A 13765-nucleotide genomic window follows, 5' to 3' on the forward strand; every position below is an offset into this window, starting at 1 on the left:
ATGTCACAAAGTCTTAAGATCTTCAGGATGTGAATGGCAATGTGTTTACGGAACCTGCTCTAAAGACTGTAAAACAGCGTAAATTAACACTATAGGTTTTTGTTTATTCTGACTAGGGGTGGGAATCACAGGGTACTGCATGGTACAATGCACAATACGCTCAATTTTGTTTCCTGTCTAGCTAGATCTGGTTTGGTGTTGTAGTTTTTCAAACGTTACTAGCTGTTACAACAGCATGTGAAAAAAACTACAAAGGGGCCCTTACAGTCTGTGAAATTGCCATTAGTCTAAAGACTGGTAGAGCAGACAGTAGAACTGATATGCAATTTGGTAATTAGGTGCATCTGTAAATCTATTTATAAATAACAACTTGAGCTTTTGCACAGTTTCTCAGACTGAGATTAATATAACAGAACCATGTATGGCTCTATAAATCTGACTTTTAATCTTTTTAGTGGTGAGTCTACACAGTTTTAAGTGGCCCCGGGTGGACAATAGTTATTGCTTTCAAATTTGTCTCTACATGCACAGAGTTCCCTTATCCTGCAGGGCAACTGTACACTGTGTGCCTTTTTCATCTCATTTTTGCAAATTGGTCATTTGAAAACATTTGCTAAAGTACACCTTTCTCTAGAATGAACACAAAATCGACATCCTCATGTAGTTCACTGCAACAGCTACAGCACATAAATGTCCAGGTGACTACACTAAGCAGTGACTAAAATGCTATAATGACATCTATAGTCATAATAGAAAAAAACACACAGAGAGAATAAGCCCCGGGCAGAAAAATACTTCCCTTAAACAGATGTGTAAAACATCTGTATACTTGATTAGTCAATGACAATAGGTAGAGGAGCATCTTACTGGCTTTATGGAGGATTTCAGTTGCCTGCTGTTGTACTCGTTCCCTGCTGCCGTCTAGTTCATACTCCGTGTCCTTCAGCTGCATCACCCAGATCTCTCCGTCCTGGATGGCCTCTTCCAGCTGCTTGTGCAGGTTCTGCAACACACACAGAAACGCACAGGCATACTCACAAATACACGACAGCAATGCAACAACATCTTTTAAAACCCAGTCATATCTCTCCCTCTGCAGCCTAGAGTCACATAAACCTATCCAGTTATTCAGACTCTGCAGATTTGCTTGCAGGGCCATCAGTGCACACCACATTAAATTTCCCACCAACACAGAGATTCTTAAAAATCCTTTTCGCCCTGAGGCTTTCATCTTTGTGTTTGGTTTCTGCAACAGTTTTTCATCCAATTTAGTCCACTTTCCTATCCACATTTAACCAAAAGGAGCTCTCATACTATTTGTGCTTTGTAAGGAATACTGTAAATACAAGAGGAAATGGCTGGTTTGTATGTATGAGCAGCAGTAGTCAACATGGCTAAGCACTATTAAAATGTGGTTATTAACAAATCAGTGTGTGGTTTACCTAAACAAGAAGTGCATCATGTACACACACACACACACACACACCTTGATAGTTCCCTCTGCGTTGGCCAGCGATGTCTGCAGTCTGTTGGTCTTGTCTCGGTTCTCTCTGGCCTCCTCCTGAGCTTTCTGAAGCTCACTCCTCAGCCTGGACAGAGAGCGCTGCAGCGCTGCTTCCTGAGCCTGGAACTCCTTACGAAGCTCAACCTTCACATGAGCAGAGACTTACATCATTCACTCTGGGAGAGGAAGACATCCGGGCAGTTGGCTGTGAAAAAGCTCTTATACAGTAAATCCACTGGATGCTACCAAGCAGTAACCTCCGGTGCTGAAAATATGAAGCCAATGCAGAAGTGCCCAAAACTGCTGTTCATAGAGTGGCTACTTATATAATAATTATAAGGCTAGCTCAGCCAAATAGGAGTCAATCTTCACAGACCCCCATGTTAAAATGCCTTATGTTACAGCAGAATTAAACATGTAGTTCATCATTCATGGACACTGTGGGGGGTGGTGACTTCTTGAATAACTGAATCAAATTCAAGCTTAACGTTATGTATAATTAAGGGTGATCCGCTTTGAGTGGATGCGTGTCATCAGTTGTTCTGCTTCCGCGATTGACCAATCCAAATAAATTAATGAAGCTTGACGGCCATCCTACTTTACCTGTATCTGTTGTAATGCCAACTTTTATTGGTTTGTGTGCTGTATCGTTTTTCATCAACACTGTGTGTCTGTGTTGTTGTTTAACCTCGGTCCTTTTCCAGGCCAGCAGGTTTTCAGTGGTGAGCTGGTGCGTTCTCCTCATGGCCTCCAGCTCCCTCTCATAATACTCCTGTGCCTTGCCCAGCTTGGCCTCAAACTCCTCCACCAGACGGACCTTGTCCTTTGATATCTCCTCCACCCTCTCCATCAATGCTTCCACCTACACAGAGAGGCACAAAAATGGAGAGCAAGTCTTTGTGTTTTGCCACAATACATTCATAAATCTTTGGCCTGAAAATGCCATTACACTGTAAATATATCATGTACATTAACCATCTTATCTTTTTTTTTTAGAAGACTATTCTTTGGTAAATCTGTTATATTGAAACAGTTGAGAGGAAAGGAAAAATGGGAATAAAACAAGGAGATGACATGCAACAAAGGTCCATTTCCGCATTATAACCACTGCAGGTTTATATTATACTTATAAGCCAACTGCACTAACAAAACAACCCTATGGTTTTCAATTTTAGATACCAAAACACTTACTAATAAGCCTCCAAAACAGCAATTACCCCTTCAAGTAACTTGCTGTATGAACTCTCCACAAAAGCCCAAGATACCATGCTTCCATCCAGAAATGTTGGGCTTTCAAAACACTATCTATCTTCCTTCTTCTCTCACTCTCAGCCCACCTCTTGTCTATGGAGCTCAGCCAGTTTCTCCTGGTCTTCGGTGGAGGTGGCGCTCTGGTTCTGCTGGTTGTTGAGGAGTTCCTCCACCTCCTGGCGGTGGGTGGCCCTCAGCTCCTCCAGCGCTCGCCGTTTATCCGCCTCAAACTGGGCCTGAGCCTGGCTGAACGCTCGCAGCTTCTCCTCAAAATCCCGACGCATCTCCTCCACCTATTGAAACCACGAAACATATTCTATTCTGTTTGAATCGTTGATGTGGTAATTGCCAACTCAGTCTCAGCCTGTGCCAAGCTAAATGCTCACAGCATCTCTTGAAAATCCCTCTGTAATGGTAATAGGAGAAGTGCAAAAATATTTAAGTCTATTACCTTATGCCATCAGTATACTTATTTGTTTTTTCTCTCAGTGCCAAAACAAATTCTTGCAGCTTCTCTAAAGTGTTGAAAACGACAGTAACAAAAAAACTTGCTGTAACAAGAAAAGATCTGACAGACATGAGGTGGAAAAATATACAAAAATGTCATATGGGATGGGATGTGATGACAGCAGACTCGTTCAGGTTGGTCAAGAGGGCATCTCTTTGGTCAAGCTGTAAGTGGACAGTGTGAAGGCAGTGGCAGAGAGGAAGACGAGGGACAACACCGACGCTAACATACACCAATCCCAACAAAGATGAACTGAAGACGAACTGAGCTCATTCAGTCACTAGCTCAGAACGTCTAAAAGCGCTTCAGGAGTTGATTTCTGCCCACTGCCATCAGACTCTACAAAAGCAGACGTACAATGTGTCATACGTATGACGGTATGATATGATACATGACATGATATATCTAATCATATTGGATTGCTATTTAGTTTTCCTACATGTTTGTACATTATATATAATTTCTGCTTAATGCTTATTGGATTAGCCGTATCTCATCTGGCCTGGCATCGTCTCAGGTTTCTCACGAAGAGTTGGAAAACATTACCCTGCTGTCCCCGCAACCCAGCCCCGGATAAGCGGATGAAAATGGATGGATGGCTTATTGGATTATTGGATAGCTAGTACATCTAAAAGATGCTGATGCTTAACAGAGAAGATTTGATCTCGTAACAGTCAATGTCAAGCTTTTGACCATTCATAGATAAATATCTTTTATCTTTCTTTTTTTCATCTAAAAAGTGGTATAGCGTATATTAGCGGAACAGGGGTGACATACCGTTAGCACAGCAGTGGCATATACCAGTTAAAGGATCGACATAAGGCAGCTTGTCAGTGTTGCATGCTAGTACTAATCAGCACAACTCACAACTAAGTAACGATAGTAGATAATATGTATGTTTACCTGCATTAAACAGGGTCAGTGAATCACAACGCCTCTTGTTCCTCCCAGTGCAAAAACAGCAGAACATTACGGACTGTGTGATTATATGTTGTCTGTGCGTTTGTGCATGTGTGTGTTAGTGTGAGTGTGTGCGTGTGTGTGTGTGTGTGTTTGAGAGAGAGTGTGTGGAAAGCCTTACCTCTCTGCTCATAGAAACCACTCTCTGTGTGTGTTGGGCTTCAGTGCAGAGCTGTGAATCCTCCATTCTCTGTCTGTACATCTCAAACTCTGCTAAAGCCTGACAGTAACAAAACATCACAACAACTTGGTTACATTATATTAACAGCTGCAGAACTATGACACAACATGACATGAAAATAATGCCATTAGGAATAAATTGTCTATCATTTATGGATGTGTGAATCTCTACAAAATGTCCACTTAATGAAGCCCCTGTGGTGACCAGCAGCAGTGAATGACCTGTCTCTTCATGTGTTCGTGGAGATCCACAGATTCTTCCAGACTGGCCAGCCGCCGCCTCAGGTCCGCATCGTCCACCATCTTACTCTTGTACTGCATGATCTTGTCTCTGGTTTCGGTCACAATGTGCTGGACCTGAGCAGCAGGGGGAAATACACATTTTGAAAGCCGCAGAAATAATTGAACACAAGTATTCAAGTCACACGTTGGTCTCATAAATGACTGACAAACCATCCCTTTGAAGGAAAATGTTGAATGTAGGGATAACTGAAGCATAATAAGAGGAGATGCTTCTAAATACGGCATGGGGAGTATGAACATGATGTGATTCCAATCCTGTTGTTACAGTAGGGCTGCACAATACGTTGTTTTTTTATAAATAAAAATAAACACATTACCAAAGGCTGTGACATATCGCAAAGGATACTCAGAGATTTTCCAAGTTAGTTGAAAGAAAATGTGGTATGCTTGTTAGACATGAGTCAGTCTATGCTGGACCTTGCCAGCAGCAGCAGTGAGTGAAGCAGCGTCAGTGTAGCAGGGACCAGTGAGGAGGGAGTCATGTTTAAAAGGACCGCCTGGATGTGAGAATGGCTGAATTAGTATGTGTCTGATAGGATTGATTTTTCAATTAGCGGGCGTATGACTTCCGTTGCCTGTATAAATCACCGCTAAGCTTTATAAAATAAAGGTGAAAAAGACAAGCAGCATGTATAAACTAGGTTGGCGCGATTTTGCAGACGTCTATGTGGGCGCAACTTCCCCCAACTATGACTAAAACAAGGGTGCTTCATGCACAGTGCAGCATTGACCTGCTCCTTGCAGACAGCTAAAATACAGTACGGTCAGTCTTGACACCAAAATTGCAGTGTGGCAGGATTGCCTCCTGCCCCTTAACACCCACTGCAGCACACTGCCAGTCACTAAGACACTGAAAAGGCTCCTCAATCAAGAAAATGTCCCTTCACCACATTTCTCCAAAGAAAATAATAAAATGACATTTAAACACATACTCGCTATCTCGTGACAACTTCACTCATTTCTGGAGTAGTATGACTGTTTGTGTTTGTGATGGGTAGTGACTGTATTAACATTTCTGTGCTTTATATAATAAATATAGATGTTTGCTGCTCTGTTGTGTCCGTACCTCGTCCTCATGGGCTTCTTTCAGAGACTCAATTTCTTCCTCATGCTCGTCGTTCTTGGTGTTGAGAGCATAAATTACCTGGAGACAGGAAGAGAATTTGATGACAGAATGCGGATGGAATACGTAGCTCTTATTAACTGTTTCAATATCAGATCAATAGTTCTACAGTGAAGAGTGAAGCTTAGTTCTGTATTCAGAGTGCAACATAATCAATAGCATTAGCATCAGCAGAGGAGAAAAATAGGTTTCGCACACTGAGTAAAGACAGCGTTATCCAAAGACAGAGTCGCAGATTCACAGCAGCTGCTTTATTATTTATTTATTTTTTAAGTGTTTCGTGTCTATATCATTCTTTACCATTGAGTGTTTCATAACAAAAGCCAAGGAAAGCTGGGCTTTTTCGGAAATAAGCTTGACATGGGAAGACCCACAGTAACAAACTGAGCCAGGGTTACACTACACACAAAGCCAAATGAGCCATCGTCACACACAGCAAGTCACAACAATCAAGATGGAGACAGAAAGAGAAAGCTGTGATAGCCAAACATGTGAAATCACAGCCCTGACGGCATTCCCTGAGGCAAAAAGCTTAGAAAACACATTTGGTGCAAAGGAGTAAAGTTTGAAATTGTTTTGCCTTTTCTACATTTCTCAGTCAATCGATATGGTTCTCAGATACAGTCCCTACAGGCTGTAGCGCTCTCTACGAAACAAGCCTAAGTGAAAAACTTCTTGTCGGTCATGCTTGCACTCTCTGTCCCAGATATATAGGCAGGTTTTGTAGGTGCTGCAAGTAAATGATGTGCAGAAGGAGCTTTGAAAAAGCTTAAGCTTTAGCAAATTGAAGCCCCCTTGAGCAGCTAATATTCAGTCATGGTCAGCTGTGATTCAGCTGTGTTAGAGGCTCCACATTTTGTTCCACTTAAAGGTGAGGGGAAATACATGCAGCACGTAATGGACACATGCATGGTTATTATCCTCTGTAAGGCGTAATGATACTGGCATGTAATTATTATTTTCTGGCTTTTAAACACCACTTGGATCAACACCAAAGTAATAATCACGGCTGTAAATTCTCTAGTTTATTAAAAGCTCCACTATACACCAAAGACTAAAGCCACTGCTGGTGGGGGCATGCGTCCTGGAGGTAAAATGGTTGCCCCACAATCACAAGGTTAGCGGATCAGGTCCTCCCAGGTCCTCCAGCCACATGTCAAAGTGTCCCTGATGATTAAGAATAAACGTTGATCCCTTTTTTGGTAAAACCATTTGTTACACACTGTTTAGGTGCCTCATCAATTAACTGTAGTGGTCCCTAAAGTGTACTGACATCTGTTTTGCCAACTTGACAAATGCCCTTAAAGGCAACTTTTTTTTTTTTCTTTTTTTTTTTTAAATCTCTTCACATTTTAGGCTTCGTCGACAATGCTTTGGGTTACTTGCCTTTCTCATTCTCATAATGATCATGTTTGTAAATTAATGTTTCTGACTTACAATATGTTGTGTCATGGTTTCATGTAGGGCTGAGTGAATACCTGAAGCTGAGATACAAGCTAGGAGTTTGTTGTTGTCAACCGCATGTAAAGAAAAAATGGTTTTAAAAGTGTCAGTCTCTCCTCATAAGATATTTATAGGTGCTGCACTCATTTGTTCACCCACAGCATGACAGAAGAAGTCACAAGAATGAATGAAAACACATAAGAAAGAGAAGATTAAACCCTGCCTCTGTAGTTATCAGATTGTCTGCTTTTCGGATAGGAAACGATTGTCACCGCCACCCCTATTCTGTTGTCAGAAAGAAGGCTGTTTGATGGCAAGCCCTTTGTTTGAAGCATACTGAGGCCCTGAAGCCACCCTAGTGATCACAATTGAGTCCCGGTTACTGAAATCACACTAAATGTATGTCCATGCACCGTTGCAGCTAACTGTTGCATGACCGGAATAGGGAAACGCAGCACAAACACTCATGTATACAGAAATACCATCAGCCTTCACCTGTAGCCTGTGATAGCTGTCATTTGTTAAGTGTAACAACATAACGGATGCTTGCTCATTCTCCCTGGGTGTTACCCCGATCATCTGGATGTTTGCATTTACCGGTGCATTAGAGGTAGGGGTAAAAAAGAAAAAGAAATAGAACATTTTTACAGAAAGTATTGTGATGTTTTCTGATGATTAAAATCAATTCTTTTACATAGAATCAATATTTATAATTTTTTTACCAATGATTCATCTAAATATTTTCGGTTTATACGGCACTTCGTCAACGTCGTCATCGATCATGTCTGTTTTCAAGCAAAGCAGACAGAAAGCAGAAAGTGGATGGGCTGGCTGAGTGGTAGAGCAGGCATGCATGTGCTTCAAGGTTTTTGGCTTGACGCACAGGTCCAGGGTTCGACTCCGACCTGTGACCTTTCCTGCATGTCTTCCCCCTCTTTCTCCCCTAGCTGTCCTGTCAGAAATGAAAGGTGGAAAAGCCCAAAAAGTAACCTCTAAAAATATATATATAAATGTCTGACTAATATCTGATGTGCATTCTTCTTAGAAAACAATTTGTTTTTAGACATTAGAACTAAATCATTAATCAATTATTGGATCAGAATTGGAATATGAACTAGTGCAACCTCCAAATCGCGGGGGAGCGCAGTATTTGTTAATGGCAAAATATGTGTCTGACCGTCCTGATGAAGTATTGAAGTGCAGCAGAGGTGTCCCAGCCTGCAAAATACAGAAAAATATCTTACACTATACTCATCTCAATTTCTCTCAATGTTAATAATTTTCAATGAAAATGAGAATAATGATACTAAAACGATCATTCCCTCAAATATTGTGAATCATATTGCAATCGCAATATCAGTCAAAATAATCACAATTAGATATTTCCCTCATATTGTGCAGCCCTACTAGAAATGTCTCATAATATATTGCCTCTAGAAGTTTATTTATTTATTTGGGCATTTTACACCTTTTAAATTCTAAAACTGCAACGTCCTTCCAAATGTAGATAAGTAATCGTGTAAAATAATCATGGTTTCATTACTGACCCAAATAATTGGGATAAGGATTCTTTCCATAATTGAGCAACCCGAACTTGAAATGGACTTTATAGTTTTGAGTCTATCGAGACAGATGAAGGGAAATGACATGCAGCGAAAGACCGCAGGCGGGAGTCAAACCCACAACCACTGCATCATGAGCAACCCTCTATATAGTGTATGTGCGCCTGCTCTACCAACTGAGCTAACCCAGCTACAGTCCCTAGAAGTTTCTTATTCAACTTTTGGTTTTGTTAAAAGAAGGGAAAGAAATTAGCGTTATTCAATGCTGTCAAATCGTGATACAAATCGAACGGGCACCCATGTTTAGAAGCATTTCATCCAGGGCCCTAGGGTGTTACCTCGCCAGTACGTGTCAGCTGGCAGTGAGAGGAGTCAGAGTAAGGCAGGTGTGAGCCTTCTGTTCTCCAGTGTAAGCCTTTGATTCCCAGCAGAAAGCCAACCACGGAGACGTTCCTTCAATTATACACGATTATTTTAATGATGCTGGTGCGCCTGCTGCTTTCATCTCTCTCTCTCTCCTCTCCCTCTCGCTTTCTTCCTTTTATCTCTCCCCCTTTCTATTCTGTTTCTTCTTCCTCTACCAGCAGTGGAAACGGGAAGCAATCTTTAGTGTACTTTAAACACTAAAGATTGCTTTCCATTAATAATTGTTCACAATGCAATTTTACTCAGGTTCTTGAACTGATTCTTCCACAATAACCAGTGATGAATAACAATGTAGTCTTGTTATGATAAATTACGTTAAGAGTGCTAACATGGTTTTGGAGATTAATTAATCCATAATGAAAATAATCCTAATTAGGTGAAAGGAGACAAAAAGTAAAAACCTGGGCGGTCTCTGTTTCTAAGGAATTCCCACCACCATTGTGGGAATGTTGATACATTATCTGTGCATGGCAACTACGGCTTATGGTTATTATTGTTATTTTACACAATTACTCATCAACTTCTGGAAAGACGTTGCAGTTATTGAATTAAAAAATGTAAAACAAAAGTGAAACAGTTTTTGCAAAAATGTAATGTGACAGACTTGCAAAATGTAATGCGCAAAAGAATTGTCTTTCCTGATTACTCTGTTTTTGGGATCGTTAGGAGCAGAAATTGTTATAATGATAAAAAATTATTTAATTGCGCAGCTCTACTTGAAATCCGAGCCTTTAGTTGGCGCATGCATTAATAATACTCCATGTTCTTACTGTATCATGAAACTTTAAGCATTGTAGCGTGGTCAAAGACTCATTATTGTTGCCTAGAGCTGATATGACAGCTATTCTACCATTTGATGGATTATATTTATAATAAGCTGATACTGATGTTAATGCTGTAATTTGATGGGATGTTTTTTATGTCCTGTGGTTTAATACTCTTTCAAAGGCTCATCCACCCTGACATTCTGGAAGACTTTGTCAAAACTTCTTGACATGCAAATGGTCAACTTTAAAACTCAAATCCATAACTTTATTCACCTTCGCAGAAGCGACCGGTTTACAGCCAAGACGGTGAAGCTGTTGTGTATTCCGACACTACCGAGTTCGTACCCTATTTCAGTGTGTTAAAATGCAAAAGTTGCTTCCACTGCGCTGGAGCTGGAGCTGGATCTGTTTTGACAATCTTAATTGGCATCTGTCGATCAGATTGGTGCAACATCACAAGCCATAACAAGCTGATTAACATCCGCAGTAGCAGAGAAGCATCCAGCCATCATAAATGTGGCAGTTTTGTTTAACAATCCCCCCCCCCCCCACAGAGATGAGAACATTATACTGTATACAGAAGATTTGTAACAACCAACTGAGCACCTGTCCAGTGAGCATACACATGAATGTGCAGCAGAGCATGCATGTGTTCATCCCTAGATATGACAATATTTACAATAAAAGAAAATGAAGAGAGTGACAGCAAATAGCTTTTTCCTCTCTTCTGTACTGGGGGCATCATGGGAGAGTTTTCCAGCCTGACGCTCCATTGAAACCAAGCCAGAAGGCAACACAACAGCCTGCAGCTACTACAGTTCCAATCAGTCATTCAGTGAGCAGTAAGTAATTTACCGTGAAACTCCTCTACCCTCTTTATTGGTTTGACTTGGCTTGCTTGAAATTGTCATCAAAAGGCTTATTGACAACTGGAATTACACCCTGAGTCCTTTTACCATCAAGACTTCAAAGGTAAAGCTACTTTTTGCAGGATGCCCAAGGGACGATGGTGAAAATGACAACCGGGCACCCTGGAGGGATGTTTCTGTGGCTGGAGGACATTTGGAACAGTCGATCACTATTGATTGAACTACAGAATAGAGGCCATAGATGGATGTCTGGAGTAAAACCGCAGCAGCATTTGGCTCTGGCAAAACCCTGTTGCTCTGCCTTCATCATTTTCAGAGGATTACCATCATATTCACTAATTAAAGGATTAATGAAAGTCGTATTCTCAGAGGCGCTGTAGTCTTAAAGAGATCCCTCACCATTTGAGCTTTTAGTCTACTGTTTTACTTCACCAGGCACTCCATGAAGTGGCCACACAGTCTTTGTTACTTATTAGCTGAAGCACACAGCGCATTTACTTTGTCCTTCCAGTCATGGTGTAAAAGCACTTTGCATCTGTTCCTTCTTTTTGTTGTTGTGCTGCTCTGACGCTCCAAGGACCCTCGCGTTCGTCCCTGAGCATCACTACACCACATGACAACCACATTCGCAAACACAGCAGACAAGAACAAAGAGCACACAAAACACCAAAAGTGTTTTCTGTGATATTCAGAATAGAGCAGGGTACAAACTAAGACATGGAGAAGCAAACATCTTCTGATCCAGCTCTATAAACAAAGCCATTACATTCAAAAATCTATGCCATTTAATGTAAACAATAAAGCTAAAAGGAGCTTCACTGACGCCGTATTGCACACAACAGCATGACCCGTACAGTAGGCCTCAATATAGGTTCTTATTTTGGGAGCTGAACTTGGGAAAGTGGAGGGACTTCCCAGTATCCCAGCAAAATAGTTCTCACCAACCATTAGAGAAGGCGGAGGCTACAGTAAATGAGCACAACTGCTATCATTTCGGTACAACAAATGTTAGGATGTCACTAAATTTAACTAGTCGCTTAAATGTTTAAATATCAAATACGATATTTGTATATGTATTTAGCTTTATTTATATCAAGCTAAATGTGCTCGAGCTCTTACATTTGGTGCTTGGATCAAGAATATGGCGCAATGTACAGTATGGCCATGGAGGCTAGAGGCTGAAAGACTAGTTCAGATACAGTATTAGGGGACCACTAAGGTCTATATAAAAGAGACTTCACATACAGTATTAGGGGACCACTAAGGTCCATATAAAAGAGACTTCAGATACAGTATTAGGGGACCACTCAGGTCTATATAAAAGAGACTTCAGATACAGTATTAGGGGACCACTAAGGTCTATATAAAAGAGACTTCAGATTCAGTATTAGGGGACCACTAAGGTCTATATAAAAGAGACTTCAGATTCAGTATTAGGGGACCACTAAGGTCTATATAAAAGAGACTTCAGATTCAGTATTAGGGGACCACAAAGGTCATACATTTATGTTGCTTGGAGGCAGGAGATTAAAAAAAGTCCAGTTGGTTGTAAACTTGTAACAATTGGTTAATTAATCAATTATTAAACTACTTTCTTCTGATTATGAGAAAGAATTATGAGAATTTTTATTTTTTTCTCATAAAAAAATTCTCTGATTCCAGCTTCTTAAATGTGAGTCTGCAAACCTACTGACATTCTGTACGCAGAAACATGGCCACTCACATTCAGGAGAGTGGAAGCTCTTCCCTTGTTTCTGCCTCAGACCAGGAGGGCCATGTTTGCATTGATTATTCTAATTGAACGTATATTACTAGACCAAGCTGCATGCATAAGACAGACAGCTACAAATAGACTCCCGGAGCTAAGAATATAATTAAATATCAGTAACATATCACAATATAACACCAAAGATTGGATATTGAATTTGTGGTCTCTGTGGTAGGTCAGTTAACTTGAGGTGGAGAGCAGTTCCCAATTCTATCTTTGTGAATTGTAGTGTTCTGGTGAATGTTGTTTTTCTCATTTGGATTAATGACTGTGGCTTCCAACCATCCATCTATCCACATATTTTCTACATAAGACTATTCGGTTCAGGCTCCTGGGTTATGGATGCATGCTGTCCCGGCATGCGCTGGGCAAGAAATACCCTGGAAAGGGTGTCAGGTCTATCACTATACACAGCAAAGTTCCAGTGAACTGATTTGGGTTAAAACTCATTCTTGGACTGCCTTTAAAGTGTTAAATTGGTTGTTTGTGGACCTTAATTCCACCGCCGATGTCTCGCCAATCTCACAAACCATTTTAATTAACTGCTGCATTGTATAGTGTACACAGTGTCTAATTTTGTATTGGCATAGTATTACCATGCCTCTTATGTAAAATCTTCTGTCCTCTACTCTTAGCTTTTTACTCCCCCTGTACAGCATAATAGTATAATCTGTTTCATATACATTTTTATCCACCCTTCCACTATAGCCTATGTGGTAAACTTTCACTGCCACCTTACATCTTCCATTACAGCGCAAAAGAGTGTCCCCTGCATCCTACACTGGTTTCAGGTGGACTACAAAGAAGCAGCTCTGCCAAATCCCTGCATCGCTCCGAGATTACATAACTTCCCTCGGCCCTTGGCGATGGCAGCCCTGCGAGTGCAGAAAAACATGCACAGGTTAAACAGTGGTTTGTTAGAAGGGGAAAAATATACAGCAATACAGCTGGAAATCTCTCAGCCATCAGTGTAATCGCTCATGAAATCCAGTGTGGTCACTGTTTTTTTCACAAGCAGATTACATGCAGAGCAGCTACAGTGTACTACCAGCCTGCAAAGAGTAGTAAGATCAATGTGGAATACAAATGACTTCTAGGTAG

General features: G+C 40.9%; 1 protein-coding gene across 4 annotated transcripts in view; it reads right to left on the minus strand.

Annotated features, from left to right (window-relative positions):
* LOC117939192 (protein FAM184A-like) overlaps positions 1-13765 on the minus strand; it is a 41369-nt gene that overhangs the window by 26883 nt on the left and 721 nt on the right. For 3 of the 4 annotated variants that reach the window (XM_034864255.1, XM_034864258.1, XM_034864257.1), the window contains exons 2-8: positions 5773-5850; positions 4626-4760; positions 4345-4443; positions 2842-3048; positions 2193-2366; positions 1487-1648; positions 868-1003 (exon numbers count right to left, since the gene is read on the minus strand). In XM_034864255.1, coding sequence (XP_034720146.1) covers positions 868-1003; positions 1487-1648; positions 2193-2366; positions 2842-3048; positions 4345-4443; positions 4626-4760; positions 5773-5850 — 991 coding nt within the window. The remainder of the gene's footprint in view (positions 1-867; positions 1004-1486; positions 1649-2192; positions 2367-2841; positions 3049-4344; positions 4444-4625; positions 4761-5772; positions 5851-13765) is intronic. The other variant, XM_034864256.1, reaches the window with a different exon arrangement.

Source organism: Etheostoma cragini, chromosome 24, assembly GCF_013103735.1.
Source record: "Etheostoma cragini isolate CJK2018 chromosome 24, CSU_Ecrag_1.0, whole genome shotgun sequence".
Taxonomy (NCBI): domain Eukaryota; kingdom Metazoa; phylum Chordata; class Actinopteri; order Perciformes; family Percidae; genus Etheostoma; species Etheostoma cragini.